General features: G+C 44.9%; 1 protein-coding gene across 1 annotated transcript; it reads right to left on the bottom strand.

The window, feature by feature from the left end:
- Nucleotides 1-1,494: 1,494 nt before the first annotated feature.
- ACAA2 (acetyl-CoA acyltransferase 2) lies at nt 1,495-18,305 on the bottom strand. The gene is made up of 10 exons (XM_086479468.1): nt 18,290-18,305; nt 15,262-15,428; nt 12,561-12,689; nt 10,739-10,855; nt 9,339-9,486; nt 6,627-6,802; nt 5,554-5,683; nt 3,276-3,346; nt 2,519-2,673; nt 1,495-1,583 (listed from the first exon to the last, which is right to left on the bottom strand). The coding sequence occupies exons 1-10, from the start codon at nt 18,303-18,305 to the stop codon at nt 1,499-1,501; spliced, it is 1,194 nt and encodes a 397-aa protein (XP_086335594.1). The 3' UTR covers nt 1,495-1,498.
- Between the last annotated feature and the right edge of the window lie 1,323 nt (nt 18,306-19,628).

A 19,628-nucleotide genomic window follows, 5' to 3' on the forward strand; every position in this document is an offset into this window, starting at 1 on the left:
TGATTATCCAGAGTCAAGAAGGAAGAGGGCACTAGTTATCAGTTACTGTGGAAGGAACTAAGAAAAGAAAACACGCTGCTTCATAAAAATCCACGTGGCAACTGTATCTTAAACAGCGATGAGTATTCCTACAGTCATTAAAGACACTGCATCCACAAAACCCCCGGGAACGGTGATCAGCACACTTCAAGTGTTACCCACCAGTTGTAACACTTGCCTTGACCTGAATTTCTTGCTGGGCTGGGCAGTCAGGTTTTGAATGACCTCCCATCTTTCACAATCGACACAGCTCATGCCAGTGGAGTGGCAAGAAGAAGCTGTAGATAAGCAGTGTTTTGACAGTGGACAGAAGATGAGAAAGGGTAAAGGCGGAAGGCGTTGCAGCTATTTTAGTCTATGTAGCGCAGTGCAGGCTACGGAGAAGCGCACGCTGCCTCTGCCAGGGGATCTGTCCCACTAACCGTGAGGATCTAACGTGGACATCTACATCAGAGCAAGCTGCTCCTGACGGCACAGAGGACCGCAGTGAGCACAGTCAAGGGCGATCTCGTTTCATCCAAGTGTCACACACATTACGTCAAACGACACACCACTTGAACTCCACCGCCTGGACAACTGTGTACTTCTCAAATTAGCTAAGAACAGCCCCACATTAAGCGACCCAAGAGATACAGATGACAATAGCAGAGGAAGCTAAGAAATGCGTTGCTGCAGGTGTGCGGTTACCATGCGGCAACACAGACGCAACTACCCCCTTCTTGGAAGGCTGGCAGATTTGGTAGGGCTCTCTAGAAATGACCCAGTAAACACCAGTTATTCCCCTCGGCCAGGAAAAGCAGTTTCTCCAAAACCACTAACAATTCTCACAGCGATTTACTTTTAAAATAAATGAAAAACAAACGAACACCAAGCCCTTTTATCTTTTTTTCCTGTTATATTTATTGTTCTTTTGGGAGGCACAATGGAAAGGTCAGCTTTCGCTCATTTTCTTTTCCCTTGCAAAACAGCAGGGTACAGGTTATAGCCATCAATCTACAATCAGTATACACCTCACAAGGTCTCCAATTAAATTTTCACATTTCCTGATAAGAGGCACATGTGCCAGCCAGCAGCAGTAGCTGAAATAAGAATAGTTTAAGCAATACTTGCTTAAAAAGCTGTGCTGACTACTATTTTAAGGCAGGTTTGGTGAAAGTTTGACAGGCAATTTCCTCAGGAAATGAAAAGATTTTTGCCTACAGAAATACATTAACTTTGATTGAAAAGAAGCTTTCAGAAAATACTTCATCGGTGCAAAATCGTATCGATGTTACACTTCCTTTAGTTAGAAAGACATTAACAAATCCTTTTTTTGTTCAGAATTCAGACTTCTCAGCTATTCCTTTACCTTGCAGGAATGGCACAAAACAGAGGCAGGCAGCGATGCAGTGCTGTCACAAAAGGCAGAGGTTTCTCAGGGAACCGGTAATTCGGGCAGCACCGCAGTCTCCAGAGTCTCTCAGGCTGTGTTCTCAATGATAACAGCAATACCTTGTCCTCCGCCAATGCAGGCTGACCCAACCGCGTATTTCCCACCACGACGCCTGTACGGAAAAAGAAACAGGGAAAACGACATTTATGAAACCATCGTGGCTGTTGGCCTGATTCTGTGAAGGGAAATGAGCTACCAACTAGGTGCTACTAAAGATGACGGCTTAGAAGGTGTATGTTGTTGTTTTTCCAGAAAAATATCACGAAGCCTCAACCGACGCTGAAATATTTCTGTAGGAAGACAAGGAGTTGCAGATCTGAGCCTTCTGCCATCTAAAAGACGGGACATTATATTGTTCTTAGGAATACAAAATGGCAAGGAATGACATTACGGGATACTTGTGGTTTCCACACGTAACAAAAATGGCGTAGAATAGAGTTTTATTGCCACGATAGCTTTTCAAAGCTAAGTTTTCTACAGCCACGCTGCAAGAAACAGGTTTCTGCGAGGTGCCAATTAACTGAGGCTTTATGGTTGAACACTAATAAAGTGTTGCAAGTACAAGGAAAAAGATTCAGCAACCTCTGCCCTGAGGAGGGGGGGAAAAAAAAAAAGAAAATCCAGATTAAAACGGTGCTAAGCCTATCAAGCAAGGCAAAAAGAGTCAAAATTTCTGAAAACGGACTAAAGGAGAGAGAAGGGGATGACAAAGCCTTTTAAATACACCCGGTTAAGAAAAGAACAGGCTTTGCTCAAAGGCCATTTCAATAAAGGAAATCTTTCCACCGATTACGGTGGGGTTTGGATCGGATCTAGAGGAAGCAAAAAATCGTGAAATGACAACAGAATTGAACATGAGGCCATCTGCAGGACCTGGGCCACAGCACCAAGGTAACAAATCCAACCAGAAAACGGTACGCTCTAGCGAGGAGAGTTTCAAGCCAGTCGACTTGAAAGATTTTAGTCACGCAGTATCCACGCTAAAAACCTTTTGCAGGCATAAATACATCAGCATTGCACACCAGAAGCTCTGGGCTACGTACACACCTTAATTCATGAACCAGATGAGCCGTGATCCGTGAGCCTGAAGCACCCAAAGGATGACCTATAGCGATGGCACCTCCGTTGACGTTGGTTTTTTCAGGATCAAGGCCCAAAACTTTTTCAACAGCTAGGTACTGAGGTGCAAATGCCTCATTCACCTAAAACACCAGAGAAACACCACAACTGTTCACGTCTGACTTTCCACACAAGCTTGCAGAGGCATGTGTGCACACAAGATTAAACGAGGTGCGTTGCTTCTCCAGGTCATTTTGGTTGAGAAAAATATTAAACATTGTGTTTATAAAAGCAGACAAACTGTCAGGCGAACCCGACGTAAACACAAATCCTTCCGGCGCGTGTGATGTAAAGCAAGTAGGTAGTATAATTTATTAAAAAAGGGCGTGGTATATTCTGTTGCAGCGTGTTGCCTGGCAAAAGGTGGCCTTGCTCACAAATGGAGAAGTGGGACTGACTGAAAACATGAACACTCCAGCCCACAGAGTAAGATCTCATGTCATCGAAGGGTATTTTTTTTTTTGACATGGAATGCTATCACGTCATTTTCAATTTCCACGTGTCTGAGATTTTTGTAATAACTGTGCAACTGTGTGGCAGAAACTACATGGAAAGGCGAGCTGAGGCAGGTGGGCTCCAGACATGCAGAAACACCTACCTTGTGGTGACGGGTTACAAGTATGAGTGGAATGTTTCTGCTAAAAAGATCGGGAGTAACCTTGCTGTTCATGCTAAAACTCCTTACCTCTACCAAATCCATGTCCTTCAGGGTCAAGCCTGCTTTCTTCAGAACCTCGGTGATTGCAGGTACAGGGCCTAGTTGGAAATCATAAGCACAGTTAGTTTAATAATTATAATTTAAAAAAAAAAAAAGTCTTATAAACATGTTATACATAGGATAGGCCCCATCAGATCCCCTCCCGTGAGCCTCTGTGCAGGCAGGGAATTCTGGATATACCACTCACCTGCTTTATTAGGCGGTAACAGAACTCCTAAATCTCAAAACTATTTGGCAGTCAGGAAGTTAGGAGCGTCCTTACTGCCGCACAGCTACGTTGGTAAACACACGCATAGCTTTCAAGTCAAGAGAGCTGAGTCCTCAGCCAAATCAAACAACCTCGTGACAGTTTTGATTCATTCTCCTTCACGGTATTTTTGGTTCAGCTTATTCTTTCCTCATAACTTGCAGCCTCCAGGTATAGAAAAAAGAAAAAGGTAGGCTGCTCTGGAGTTTGCTGGTCATGGGTTTAGTTACGGGTAATTGTTTCGGTGTTAATATAATTTACCTGAAAATCTTCTAGTCAAAACAACTGACAATCAAATGTTCCCTTGGACCCAGGTCCCAGCTAGCTGAAGCCAGTAAATTGGGGTTGTTTTTTGAGAATATTACAGAGCTTGGCAATAAAACTGTCCTCTGGAAGCCAAGTCTCTCTATAACCTAGCATAATCCACTAGTGGAGATTAATCTCAAAGCACAGCTACCTAAGGAAAGAGATACTCAAGGAGAAGTTGAAAAGGTTAATTAGGCATGTGTGGGTAGGACAAAGATACTGAGATGTTACGATGGTAGCTGATCATTAGACAAAAAAACCTGATCCTAAATCATTAACAATACTAAATGCTATCTCACTATCAAAAAATGGTGTTGAAAACTCATCGTTCAAAGAATAAAACCCATGAAATTATGTAAATGACTGAAGAGACAGAAAAATTAAAAGAAGAAAAGGGCCCAGTTCAAAGCTCAGTGGATTATTAGAAAGCCTCAGGCAGCTTAATACTAGACCTTAAATGCTTCTCATTACAGACAGATTTTAGTATGTCGGTTACGCATGAGAGTAATGGGAGGGTCTCATGTGAACAATACAAAGACCATTAATGACAGCCAAGCAGACTTTCTCCCCCTTTCTCTTCTTTTTTTAAAAAAATAATGAATTCTCTCACTAGACATTGTGAGGCAGGACTCCCTAACACTACCAACATGTGAAGGGGCAGTCGCTCAGTCTGAGCTCCCATTCTCAGCTCTGCTGCTGTCAGGTCAGTGAATTTCATCTGGTCTTTTGGAGCTGCTGGGGACAAGCTATTAAGGAGTTAGGATACTAACTGTTTCTCCATATGATTTATGAAGTTTTTAAACAAGCTAAAAGAGTTGCCTGACCTAGAAAGAATGGGCTAGTTTAGAAAGCACAATGACAGCATGAAGTCTAGTGAAAGAAACCCTCCCTCTATATTTGCCTCGAAGGTTGTGTTAGTCAGCTAGTCCGATCAAGAAAACAAACCTGACAATGCTTCATTTGCATTTCTACTGACACATGGAACCGGTCAACAATGACTTCTCTGAACAGAGTGACAGAAAGGAAAAGGGAGGCTGGGACACAATGCTGTCTACAAACTAAACAGGAGGGAAAAATCCCGGGGTGTCTGGATGGCCTTTGAGGGTTTGCTTGCGTTAACAGCTACTTGATTAGGAAGCATAAAATACGGGACTAACAAAAAAAAGAGAAGTAGTTGGTTTGCCAACATCGCACCCGAACAGATGTGTATCCTGGAATCCAGTCTCAGCTTGAGCGACTGAGTAACTGCTGAAAGGCGTACACACAGCCAATACTCCTTCAGCAAGAGGTGAGGAAGACAACTCAAGAGCTACACATTTAATAGTTTGATTTAAAGCTTACAGGAAAATAAAGTGAATTTCAGGAGAAAACTGTTTTTTAAAAAAACGCTGAGAGAGGGCCTATATTCTTGACTTACTAACAGAGAGTAAAAAAGGTGCCTGGGGACCGCGGTTCAGTGCTAAGGCTACAGGTCAGGCACCACACATACCCCTTCACCCAAACTGAGGAGTCAGTCAGTCTGTCTGCTACGAGGGACGGGCTGATGCAGTGGAACGGACGGTCTCCCTGTAGCGACCCGTGACACAGACTCAGCTCGCTGCAGCCTCCCTTTCTTTCCTTTAGAACGCCCAACACAAGAATATTTTAATGCTGCTTGATGCTATAAAAATAACATGCTTTATTGCAACTTACCGATGCCCATTATGGACGGGTCACAGCCAGATGAGTGATAGGCTACTACTCTTGCCAGAGGAGTGAGGCTGTGCTTTTTAAGTGCCGATTCACTGGCAACGATGACTGCGCCAGCTCCATCACACACCCCCTTGCCGTGAGAGAGAAAAGCATTCTCAGCAGAGAAAATACAAACAAAAAGACCCCATGCTTTAAAAACGCCCCTCGAAAAAGGCTTCGGCCCAAGACACTATTATTAACATTTAATAGACAATTGTATCCGTGTTTATGCAACTCAACAAACTACAGTCTTTCACTATTCCGTGAAAGAAAGTTAAATACAGATGTTTAATTTCAATGTTTTAGAAAAGTAAAATACATTTTAAAAGTCTCCCCTACACTGGAAACATCACTCTGTGGACTTGCAAGACCGCCATTAATACTGAATAATGTATGTACTATTAATTATAAGAGATACTTTACGGACAGTCATACTTACCGTGGCTACAATCTATTTTAGGCAGGAATTCAGATTATATGATCATAGCAGTCCTTCTGGCCCAAAGAACATTAACCAATTGATTCAGATAATGACTGTAACAGGAACAGTCTGTAGTGACATGCTGCTAAGCACCCAGTCTGCTCTGGGTAAGGGCAAAATGTGCTTTGGACTACAGAGGATACTAATTGTGGTACAACGATGAGCAGCAGCAGCGTGCCCACTAACGTAACGCATGGTTTGTACAGCAAATGCTCAGTGCTCTTTTTGCCCCCAAAAGAAAGTAGAATGGCTAACGCTACAGGTATCAACCGTGTAATTCAAGGCTGATGAGGAAGTGTCAATGCCTCGCTAAAAGAACGGTGACGATCCACAGAACCACCTTTTAGGACACAGGAGCAGGCTGAAGGATGCCCTGCCATCTTCAGGCTGGACCAGTCAGCCGGGTGCATTCGGCTGCAGAATTAGAAACTGCTTTTGTCAGGAGACACCGCTGACAGCCACAGGTGGCTCAGTAAGCCACAAATACAGTGGCAAGAAATTTGGAGAACCTCGGAGGTGACACTTCCACAACCCAAGGCTTTGACGTACTCACTGAAGCATTGCCAGCAGTCACGGTCCCATCCTTTTTGAAAACAGTCGGGAGTTTTGCCAATTGTTCCAGAGTGGTCTGGGGTTTTGGGTGCTCGTCCTTTTCCATGCTTTCTTTCCCCTTTTTCGTTTTCACCTCAATTGGTGCCATCTCGGCGTTAAAGTAACCAGCATCCTGAGCTGCGACCACAGAAAGGAAAATAAAAAAAACTCTGACCAAAATATCGAGATGATTGCGCAGCATGACCAATAATCCTGTTTTCATGTGCACACAACTTTTGCTCTATTTTAACCAAGAGTTCAGAGACAGTACTGTTTATCCTTTATTTTGCTTAAGTAGGCTGCTTGGTGTTTTATTGTTTGTCTGGGTTTTCGGAAACTAGGCAAAAACTCTACAAATACATTCTCAAATTTCTCCAAAGAAAGTCTCAAATATTAAAGTGTTATTTCAGCTTTAAGTAACTGAACTTTTTTTTTTTTTTAAAAAAAACCCACTAGATTTATTTTTGGTACACATCTCCCCGTACTGTTGCTTTATTCTACAGCTGTAGAGGGCTAAGACGCTGTAAATCTCACTCAGAGAGGAACATGGAAAAAAAACGCTGAGCCACATCTTCCCTGTTGGTAAGCAGCATAAACTATCGTGTATCAATTAAAATCCTGTCCAAGGTGCTCCTCTACAGGATCTCACAGTCAAGTCACGATCTTAGAATGGGATTCGGCTGCCTAAACAACCTGAGACAACTCCAGACATTGTAGGTATCTAAAATGCCCACAATAACATCTGTCCACGTCACCCAAGATGTCACTGGACACCAATATTCAGGCAACTAAATGCTACCTTTCGTGTCCACAATGTTGATGTCAACACACTTCATTTATATCTATTAGATTTAAAACCAAACCAACTGCTATCTCCCAAAACTGAACCAAGACTCCTGGCCACTTCAAATCATTCCACAAATGCAACTCTAAGGGATTTAAAACTAAGATGCTGAAATTGCTATATCTGAAGTTGTTTAGCTACCTCTGAAGTTTCTCAATAAATTTTACAACATCTTTTTCTTTCTTGATTAGCCACAGGCCTCTCTTTAGTGTGGAATAAGACGAATTAGTCGTAACAAGCAGAAATAAAACCAGTAAGGAAAAATCCTGGAAAACAAAAAACAACCAAAAGTCTCTTTGGGGCCACAGTTCCTAGCAAAGGCTCCGGGAACAGGAGGAGTTAGCTAACAAGATCAGCAGAGAAGGTAACACACGATTGCGAAAAGTTACAAAAAGCACTGCTACCCCTATTGAAAAAAAAAACCAAAATCTTCCTTCAAGAGTAGCAGCTGACAAAAAGCACCATCCTTAGAATCTAAAAGTATGCTTAGATCTTTGCTGCTTACATTCACCTTTGGGTTGAAGTCCTAGGACAACCACTGTGACCACTGCCTACCATCCCTGTTTACACTATCAATCAACTTACAGAACCACAGAATGTTGGGGGTTGGAAGGGGCCTCTGGAGATGATCTAGTCCAACCGCCTGCTAAAGCAGGGTCACCCAGAGCAGGTCACACAGGAACGTGTCCAGGCGGGGTTTGAATATCTCCAGGGAAGGAGACTCCACAGCCTCCCTGGGCAGCCTGTGCCAGGGCTCTGCCGCCCTCAGAGTAAAGTTTTTCCTCAAGTTCAGGCGGAACTTCCTGTGCTCCAGTTTGTGCCCGTTGCCCCTTGTCCTGTCCCTGGGCACCACTGACAACAGCCTGGCCCCATCCTCTTGACACCCACCCTTTAGGTATTTATAAGCATTGATAAGGTCCCCTCTCAGCCTTCCCTTCTCCGGGCTAAAGAGTCCCAGGTCTCTCAGCCTTTCCTGGTAGGAGAGATGCTCCAGTCCCCTCATCATCTTCGTAGCCCTCCGCTGGACTCTGTCCAGCAGTTCCCTGTCCCTCTTGAACTGGGGGGCCCAGAACTGGACACAGCACTGCAGGTGTGGCCTCACCAGGGCAGAGGAGAGGGGGAGGAGACCCTCCCTCGACCTGCTGGCCACACTCTTCTTGATGTTTCAACGCCTTTGAGTTGTGGCTTTGCCCATGTAAACCACCCAGAGAACAGTTTAAACATGAGTCCTGAACAAACAGCCCCTCTTCAGATTCCATCTGCTTTAACTGTTCAAGGGTTGTCAAAGAGCGTATGATTTGCAAAAAAAAAAAAAAAAAAAAAGAAGAAAAGGATTCAGATCCATTATAGCAGATGCTGCAACGCAAGAAGGATGTGGGTTGCTGTGGGAGAGGACTGTTCTGCAGTGGAGAGGAAAGGAGGGGAGTCAGGCATGCCTGGGACAACGCTGCTCTGCCGCAGGGAAGACAAGGGCAAGGCGGCCCACCAAAGGGGCACCAACACGCGAGGTTCAGGAACATGAATCCCAGTCAGGCAGGATTTGCTGCCTGAATGGCTGCTGAAGGTCCACTAGGAAGACGCAGCAAGACAGTGGAAAGGAGCTCGTTCCTCAGCTTGCTGATAGGCACAACACCCAACTTCGTATATTCAAAGCCAAAGCCCCTAGAAGGGGGCTACTTGTACCACAGGGCAAAGACAAATTACGATTTACAACTTACACCAGGATGCACGAGCTACACAACACTTAAAAAATACTTTGAATCAATGCTAAAAACTGACTAGATTTGAAACTAGTATCATATAAACACTTCCAGTCCTAAATTTACTAACCAGCTTTGCATCTCTGTTGCGTTTTGAACGCGTATCGGTCGCAGTCTTCTCGAGTGATGTTGTATTTTGCAGCCAGATTTTCAGCTGTAATTGCCATCGGTATTTTCACATACGTGTCTCTTAGACCTTCCCACAATGTGTCTTCCAACTGCATGGAACGTTATGAAAAGACAATTACAAAGCCCAGCAATACTAACATTTATTATTGGCAGTTTCTAATTATTCAGCAGCCTCTTGGAAACTCATGTCTCATAAAATTAACTCAGGTTACCTACAGATACTTGATTTAAATTAGAACAAACCACAAAACAGTATGCAAGTTCTTGTGTGTTATTTTAGTTAATCTACCTTGCGCTCTAGTGTGGCTCTTTCCACTCACATGTGGCCCCACGAGGTTCAGGAAAAGTCTAGGATTCCTAGCATTTCAGCTTATTTCACTGCTGTGTGAATTATTTATTAGAGACCTATGAGAAAACACACCTGTCTTTCTGGTCACCAAGAAGAAAAGGTAAGGGGCTGCAAAAAGGCACAACAGCCTCCTGATTCTTTGGCTCTTGCTCTACTGGCAGGCAAAATCACCTTACTTGAGTCAAAGGTTTCTGTGGGTAGAACAGCTCAGGTGAGAAAATACCCGAGTCTAACTTTGCTGAACCTGATAAAGGCAAGGCCAGTCAGCCCAGACGGGTTTTGCCATCTCTCTGTCACCAGTAAAGTTCTGCAAGATAAATCACTCATTCACCTGCAGTGGTATATTTCAATTATCTTTGTGATAAGGGCTGAAACACTGAAATATCCTTAATTAGCATTTTGGTGTTAGTTACGACCCACTGAGTAAATGGTAATCATCAGAGCAGAACTGCAACCTGCTGCAAACCTCCCACAGTATTCACTAAGGAGTTACCTTCAGAAGAAAAAGTAAAAATAACTTCTCTGTCAATGGATTTAACTTCAAGTTCCCACTTTCAAAACTGAGAGGCGCTTACAACTCGGAGGTGTACATGTTCTTTACCGGTCTATCCACCCATTGCTAGCTTTACCTCACCTGCCTATGCCACTACACCACAGCCTCTGACAAATTTTTTGTATTATATACAGTACTCTGACAGGACGTACCAAGTGAACAAAATTTTGTATCTATGAGTTTATAGATACGTTTAATGTGGAATAAGAATTCACATACGGGTTTGGAAAAGCTAGGAAACTGACAGGCTTCAGGAAATTGCTTGAACCTACTGTTTTGATGATGTCTGAATACTGACTAAAAGCTTTGAACAACCAAATCCAGATCTAATCTCCAATAATTTCATTTGCAAGGATACAGTGCCTACAGGCCCCATGGTTTATGTTGCTCTGTAAACATGACTTTATTCAGAGGGAAAAAGAAAAAAAAAGGACGAGACCTTGAGTTCTGCTCCTAATCTGGTTCCAAATCGAATGTTTCGAACCGCATAAGGAGCCTGGCTCATATTTTCAGCTCCACCACACAAAACAACTTCTGAGTCATTAAGGCAAATTTCCTGTTCACAGAAAAACAAAACAAAACAGATTCAGGGTTTAGTTTGCTGTTTCTGCAAGACGGTACCAACTGTTTTAGAAAAAAACCTCATCACCTACAAAGCCACAGACACAGAATGAATTCGAGATCAGCCACGTGTGTATTTATGAAGGGTTTTATTAAGATTGGGGTCTGTCTCTTCCATTACATGTCCCTTCTTCCTCCTTTCAGCAAGGAATGATTGTATCAATGAGGGAGGAAGAGAACATGGGTGCACACATATGACACGACAGAGGAACAAAGCCATTAAGCATCTGCATGCTTGCGTGGTTAGGCTCACAGATGGTTGAGCTTTCTTTTTTCTGAGCTCCCAGTCTTCCCAAAAGGAAGATTAAACCTCAAAGACTAAAAGCAGACCTTACCATTCTGAATAAACAGGACACCATTTCAGAAAACATTAGCCAGGTAAGCCGCCAAAAGAAACCCCCTGAACGCACTAAATCATCACTGGCAGAGCGCACCGAACCTAAAAGCCCTGATTTCTAAACAGACCATCAGACCACGCAAAAATTCAGCTTCCTTAACACGATTCCCTCGGTTGGACAGTTATTTGTGTACTGGAATGGAAGCAGATGACATTATCTTGATATGCATTTCAGATTAGTTAATGACCAGCGTGACTGATCCGTAGCAAGACGTGCTGAGACACTCCCTATAGTTAGTGAAAACTTTGTGCACATTTCAGCAGCTCAGAATAGAAGTTGCAGCTTTGATGTGGGCCAGAGAAACGCAGAAACAGTAGCTGCATTGCTGAAATGCCATCTTTGGAAAAGACCTTACAACCATACTTTTGAGATAAGCGGTCAAAATCTCCAACATGTTTTTTCAGTGTAGATCAATAAGTGTATTACCTTTGCAGAAAGCACTAGAAAAACCAGTCAGGTGGGTATTATTGTAAAGATGTAACCTTAACTCTACGTTGTCTTCCACATTTTTCCTCTAGAGGATCAGACCTAAAATAATTCTCTAGCCAACAGGGACTTTTACAAAAAAAACAAACCAAAACAAAACCCAACTATGTGGTTGCTCAAAAATTCTTAAAATACCCTTTAATTTTGTAACTGCTAGTCATAGACCACTGGTCTGTATGAACAAATGAAATAAAAATCACGGTACGACTGTACCATCTTACTCTGTGGTTCTGGCCAACTGCTCCATCCAAAGCTGATTTTATTCTATTTTAGAAGAGGTGATGCTATAAATGATCCAACCCTCAAGAGAGTTTGGATCTTTGAACAAAAACACGCCCCAGAAGCACAGGTTGCTGCTTCCATAGGTAGTTAACATAGCTGAGAACACAAACAACGGCCAGGAGATGAAAACCTCCTGTTGTGGTTCTGGTGCCCAGTAACTCCAGTTCCTACAAACAGGATCACAGACTGCAACTATCGCACAGCTGAGATCTGCTTCACTGGCTAACGCTTGTGGCACTCCTTATATTAAACTCAAAATTGCTACAACGATGGTTTTTAAAACCAAGCACAAAAAACTGAGACTGTAAAGGCTGAACTCCTGCACAAAACCACGCAGGACGAGAGCGGTAGCTAAAAATCTACGTTAAGACTCATTCCAAACACAAATGGTCTACACACGTCTCTTCTCTCGTGCTAACAGTCTGACAGAGGTTACAACGCATATAGGAAAAAAAAAAAAAAAGACCTTTGTACCTGACATCCACTGGCAATGGATTGGAAACCAGAGCCACAAAGTCTGTTGACAGTGAGGGCTGGAACTGGGACAGGAACTCCCACACGTAAACCAACGTGTCTTGCAATATAGATGGCATCTGCGGAGCTCTGCGGACAGAACAAAGAGGAGGTTTTGTTACACCCCGATTTCTTTGGAAAAGAAAAGTCTTGGTGAAAGTCAGAACGGTGCAATCGCCTCGCTGAGAGTGTATGCTCTGCAGAAATCTTACTAGTCATTAGCAGCACTTCAAAAAGACCTCGTCCCATACGACCAAAAAGGGCCAATGTCTTAACATGCGTTTTAAAGAAACCATGTGTCGTAAAAGTTAGGCATCAGGACAAAAATGGGACTGCAGATGTTAAGACAGCAACTTCAGAGTCTTATGTTTCCCCTTATTTTCAAAACAACATACGCCCACTAGACTGACTTAAGACCAGCAAGCAGCAATTATTTCAATTTAAATTAAAATTGCTCAGGCTGACAGGGGAAGGCCCCCAAAACCCAGATGGTGTGGAAAATGGGGAGATGACAGCGCTGCTTTGTATCCGCTTTGTGAAATTCCCTACCTGTGATGTTCTAACTGGACACTGGCCTGTTCTAACAATGAAATCTCGTTCCTCCAAAGCTTTTCAAAGATGATTCTATCACACTTCGATTTGAAAAGCAAAGGACCACGCACAGAGCACTTTGCTTTGGAACCAACTCCTTTACTAAACCAGGCTCCAACATGAGATGAAGCAAAAATGATTTGGCTTCTGCATTTCAACTACTAAGTCAGCAGATGATGGTGAGCCTGGGGACAGAATGAAAAATGATGACAGCACTGCTACAGGTTTGTGATGGATCTTTTCCAGACAAAGAGAACACATATGCTCTTGGGGATCATGCCCTAAGCTAGTATGTACTATAAAGACAAAGTTCTGTGCATAATGCTACGTGTTAATGCAAGATTCGGGAGAAAAAAAAAACCTAATCAAGCCACTTCTGCTGAAGAAGAGGAGTTTAAAATGGTCATATATTCAGTTACTTAAACATAACCAAATAGTACTTAAAAGGAATCCAGGACTTAAAAAAAAGAAAATCTATTGGGATGGGGAAGTACAATGCAAAGGAAAAGAAATGTAATTTCAACATGAAAAGACATTTTACTAGGAGAATGCCCTTTTATATGTGAAAGCATTACAAGAGATTTGGATGCAGTAATTTACGTTTTTTCCCAGGCCACAAACAGTTCTTGCAAAGCCTAAAAAGTTGAATAAAAGAAGCTGAGATGGTAGCTGTAAGACACAGTGTAATCAAAAGCTACTCTTTTCGCTGAAAATCCAAATATTGCATGAAAGCTGTTATTTGTTCCTCCCGTAACCTTGAAACACTCACTGCAAAATAACAACTGCCTACCCTTAACGACAGCGAAGACAGAATACAAAACCAAACCAGAAATGCTCTTTGCTGTCTCGCCTAAAGCCAAGACCCTCGTCTAGACACGCCGGTAACTGCAGTTCTGCAACGCTGGTGCCCTGCATACGGCAGCATCTACATCACAAGCTCTTTGGAAAAGACATGATTGTCCCAACGTCCCTGCCAATCAAGGGATGTATCCTTCTGGCCCAAATTCATACTCACTCAAAAACCCAAAAAAGTATTTAGAAAACTGTGGTGAAATGCCAGGCTTGCAAGGCTCGACTTAAGCAAAGCAAAGCAAAGCGGCGTGTTCATCTCGCCCATCAGCAACGACGGGAGCTGAGCAACTTGCTCATCTGGCAAAAAAACAGCAAAAGGTTCGAGAATGTTGGTGCCTGCCTCTCCCTTCTACAAACCTCACAAGGGGAGATAACAGCTGGAAGAGGGAGCCTTGTGGCAGCAAGACAGCTCTGCTTTGGCTAAAGAGTGAGGAACCAAGCAGAAAAAGTTTCAGCACAAAACTTTGAAGGCTACGGTGCCTTGGAGTGAAATCTTTCCTTGATTTTCTAGAAAATTAATATTACAGCTAACACCCCTGATTACGTTACTGAGAATTAGAGAGATCACACTATATGTATATGACTATGTCACTCAACTTGATGCCTAAATCATGCTATATGTAACCTGTGGGAGGTGAAACGAAGAATTAGAGAATAAAAAGAGGCGAGTAAGGGACTGAAGATCCAGAAGAGACAATCGACAGGCCGTGCTCCTCTTCCTCCACCCAAGACAGGGACGCCTTCTTGGTAAGAACTGCGCCTTCTGACAGGCAAACGTCACCCCCTTACTCTTAATGTGACAAAAACTCGAGGCAAAAGGGCTGAAAACAGCTAAAGCCTCCAGAAAGAAAGGGATTTCTAAAATTCACTGAAAGCTCACCGATCGTTGAGTTCCACAGCTCAAGTCATTGGAAGAACGTACCAGGGATTAGCAACTAACGGTCTAATGAATCCAGGGGTTTTAGATCAGCTTGTCCTAGGTTAAACTACCTATGGTACTTAGAAAAGAAAGTTAAGCTGTGCTCCCCGTAACACCACAAATCACACAGGGTACATCCCTCAAACACAAACATGGAACACTGCACTATAAAGGCCACCCACCCATTTCATTTCCACCCCTCTGGTTTACCCTCGGCTGCAAAACAGAGGTTAACTGTCTACAGGACCACACCGAAGGACCGAAATCATCACCGAGCAGCACGTTTTCTGCGCTACCAACCTGTATGACGCTGCCGACAACGACACTGTCAATGATCTCAGGAGAGACCTTGCCAGCAGCTAGCGCAGCTCGAGCAGCATGTTCTGTCAGATCGGTGGCTGTGAAGTCCTTCAGCAAACCTCCGTAGGCCCCAAAAGGAGTTCGCTTCGCTGCGACAATGAACACACCTGCAACAGAAGGAAGAATTATCCAGATGTGCAGAAACCCACCGAGTCAGCCTCGACTGCATAATCTCCTAAATTCACATGAAGCTTTGTAGACAGAGGCAAGGGGAACCCACATCATTCAAGACAAATAAGATACAGCGATGCTTTAGCCAGGGAAGGTCTGGTCAGAAAGAAAAGGTGGGAAGACTCCAGAAACACCTCCTTTCCACAAAGAGGTTTGAAAAAAAACACCAGTTTGGATACTGGGCGGACAAAGGAGGCTGCCACGCCACATCAGACTTCAGTGCTAGTGTGCCAAAAGCACGAAAGGAACATCCATGAAATCCCATAGCAGACACCTGTGAAATAATGGGATGAGGAACAGTTCTTTTAGAAAACAGAGGCCATGCCCTCACCCTAGAAAAATCAGCAGATTTTTGGCTTATGCTCTGCAACAGCTTTCACAAGGCAGTGGGTGAACTTTCCCCCAGTTGAAGACCAGAGCTCACATGCCCCTTTTCCACAGCTATTTTAAGTAACCCTGGCAGGATAGATACAGATACAAGAACAAAGGCAAGTGAAAATGCCTGTTCATTAAGCTGCTCGTGAACAGTGATTTCAGGCTTTCTGACCCATATTCTTTGGCTGGTTGGTCAGAGAAGGTGCCTGTCTCTCACATATTTGGATGCCAGGCTGGAGGATTTATAGAAAAGGACTTTCCAAACTGTTGAAGGTCAAGCTTGCTCCACTAACAAGGACTCGAACACAATGTTGGGATCTGAAAGAGGCAACGAATCTCCTCAGAAGATCACCTGGGAAACAGCCCGCTCTTCAGGTTTTCCAGCGTAGAGGGAACACCACAGCTACTAAAAATACGTATCTCAAGGGGCCTCTGTATGTTCAGAAGTTTGAAAGGTACCAAAGCTGGTACTGTGGGGAAGGTCCTGTACCCAGGCTTGGAACAAATGGTGGGAACCGACCCTGTAACGCTGTATCCATCACTGTTTTTCACTCTTCATTTAATCACCATTCAACTGATACCAACAAGGAATTCAATTTAATCCGAAACAATTCTTAATCCATTGACTGAACTCTTTTTTTTTTTTTTTTTTTACTTTCGTTGTATGTATTTTTTCCAAAAAAAGCTGAAAACTACTAACAGACACCAGGTGTGAACCCCTACAAGTCTTCTGTAACAGAAACGAGGATGCTTTAACTGACTTAACACTGGAAAACAGGGGTGTTCAATACAGTCACTGCAGAATTAGTCCCCGAACTCTCTAAATATTCAGGTAACAGATTTAAATTTAGACGAGTACTTTTCATTCAATTATCCAAAACGTATCGTATTTACAATAATTTGTGGAATGTTAAGTTTGAGTCTTCATTAAACACTAACAATGCTTGTAACAAAAAGACGCTCAGCTCTTTTAAGGACCCTCTCATGTTCCTAAGCTTGTCTTCCCTGCAGCAAAGCAAGCCTTGCCACCACTCCTCCTGCCCACTGCTTCTGCCCCTCTACCTCCTCCAAACCTGCGCCGACAACAGCTGGTTACAAGGCTGGTTACAAGCGGACCAGCTCAGGGACGCGACCAAGCTAAAAGAACTCATTCTCCTCCCTTTTGGCCAGGTTGTTGGTTATCCACGTTATTTGCTGAATCATGTACACTGTGTTGCCTTACAAACAAACAGTCCAGGGTCGAGGATGGAACTTTGCCCTAAAACAATCTCTATCTTCCACCGAGGCTGCTCGCTGCTGCCCACTTCTTCACAACAGCACTGCGGGGCCAAACCAGAGCAGATCCCACAATTGAGGCGGCTGAAGACTAACCCAGAGCTGGCAGTAAATAAGGGGCTAATTTTCATTTCGATCAGTTCTGTGAGTTCACCTCCTGGCTGCTCAATAAAACCTAACTCCAGACTAAGGGAGAAGGGACTGACCCAGGAAGGGAAGCAGCACAACCTGTGTTGAGTAACGCTGAATTAAACTGTTCACAGAGCCATTCCCCTAAGGGTGTATTACTCCAGAGCCTGCCTCATTTTGCTCGATTGCAGAGACATGTACAAATGCTACTCCCTCCTCAGAACTTCTGGAGGGGCAACAATGGGCAGCTGAAGTCCCGAGCGAGCAGGGACTCCACCTCTATCAGCTCTTCCTAAGCCCCCATTAATGTTCTACATCACCACGACAAGACTTCCAGAGTCTCTGTCAGTTTTCCAAGGTGATAAGCAATGTGTAAGAGCAGAATACTTCCAAACGCATAGGGATCTGGGAACTTTTAGGGACTAGAAAGCAAAGGTCACTCTGAATCCTTATCAAACGCTCAATTCAAGCCACTTTTTAATCTGGTTTTGTTACCCACTTGCTGCCAAACAGGGATCTGCTATTACAGGTCTGAAACATTCCCTAACCCTCCAACATTTCTCAAATGCGCTCAGTACGAAAATATTTCATCGTCAGGCCTAAAAATAACCCAATCGTTAACCTCAAAAAAATTAAGAGCAGCGCATGAAAAAACATTGTGGCAAGTGAACGACAGAAGATCCCGAAACAGGCACAGCAAACCAACATCAAACAATGTTTGCTCTCTGTATTACCCAGCTCAGAGGAAAATGCGCCCCCGGAGGCACAGGAACGCCTTCAGGAGCTCCATTTTGGATTTTCTGAGGGACAACACGCCCTACCGCCGGGTTACGGGCCTCTGCAACCGGGCCTGCCCCGGGAGGGACAACCAGTCGCTTTTCCCTCACACTCGGCCCCCACCGACCCGCCTTCCCGGGCCCCGCTGTCCCTTCAGGGCTGAAGAGCCAAGGGGACCCCCTTATCCCCCACACGGTGCCCGGGAGCCGCCCGCCCCGCCGCGGGCTGACAGGAGCCTCACCCCGCAGCAGCGCCATAGCCGCTCCGCTCCGGTCCGCGCCGCTCCGCTCCACCGCCCCTCCGCGCACCGGCCCTGCCCCTCGCCTGAGCCCGCCCCGCCTCACATTCGCCACGCCGGGGAGCGAGAAATTTTAAATTTCTTTTTTTTATTATTTTTTTTATTTTTTTTTAAATTTCACTTCTACTTGGCTTGATTCCTCCCTCCTCACCGCTCCCCACCCGGAGCCTAGAAAAGGCGGAGGGGGGGGGGGGGTGGGTTTGGCGAATCGGCGGCGGAGCGGAGCCGACCCCCACGGCGGGGCCCTGACCACGGCGGCGGCGGGAGGGCGGGAAGGCGGGATGGCCTGGCCTGTTCCCCCCCCCCGCCCCTCACGCCCTCCGCCCGGGGCCGCCCCGCCGCGGTCCGTGATGAGTAGCCGCTGCGCAAGCCGAGTTCCGCGGGACCGGTGAGGAAGCTTGTGCTGGGGAAGGCACCTGAGACCCGCGGGGGGCGGCCAAGGGAGCCCTGAGGGGAGGAGAAGTCACCCCCTCCCCAGCCCCTGAGCGCCTCCTCTGGGGGTGTCGTGGAGGTTTGCAGCCCTGAGCTGCTTGGCGGGCCCGGCCCTGCCGCTGTTTCCAAGCTTTAGCCTTTTCTGGGCTCGGGTGGGACGTGCCTCCAGGAGAACATTTAAGTTGTGGGTGCTCCATCCCTGGCAGTGCTCAAGGCCAGGCTGGATGGGGCTGGGAGCAACCTGGTCTGGTGGAAGGTGTCCCTGCCCATGGCAGGGGGGTGTGGAACTGGATGGTCTTTGAGGTCCCTCCCCACCCAAACCAGTCTGTGATGATTCTCCCTGTCCCCTGCCCATTGCGACCTCCCGGCTGCGCGTAGGGGAGCCCCAAAACCAGCCTCTCGGCGTTCCGGTGGTTGCAAATGCGCGTTGAGATAGGATTTACGTGCGGAAAAACTTCAGCGGAACCGCGGAGGGCAGAAGATGGGAGGATCGCTAACCCGTACAAAATTTTTATTTCATGTACTGATAAAATTTGCCATATTGACCCAATTTTTCAATAAATTTTCTAGAAGAAAAAACGTTTTCCTGTGAACAAGCCCATTTTTGATTCAAAAAAAATCCGCTGCTTTCCCTACATAATTCCAATGGTTTTATGCATCTAGAGATAAAGCAACGCACAACTTTGTCTTTAAAAAAGCAGAGGGTTTTACTCGATTGCCTCTCTCTGCCATTGACTTAAGCACAGGCACAGGGGCCGGCACTGCATCCCCTCTTCTCCGTTCGTTTGCGACAGCCTCCAAGGCTGTAATTTTCCACGCTCCAGTGGTTTCTAATTAGCCCACAATACTT

This window comes from Leptosomus discolor, chromosome Z (genome assembly GCF_034619465.1).
Source record: "Leptosomus discolor isolate bLepDis1 chromosome Z, bLepDis1.hap2, whole genome shotgun sequence".
NCBI classification, from domain to species: Eukaryota; Metazoa; Chordata; class Aves; order Leptosomiformes; family Leptosomidae; genus Leptosomus; species Leptosomus discolor.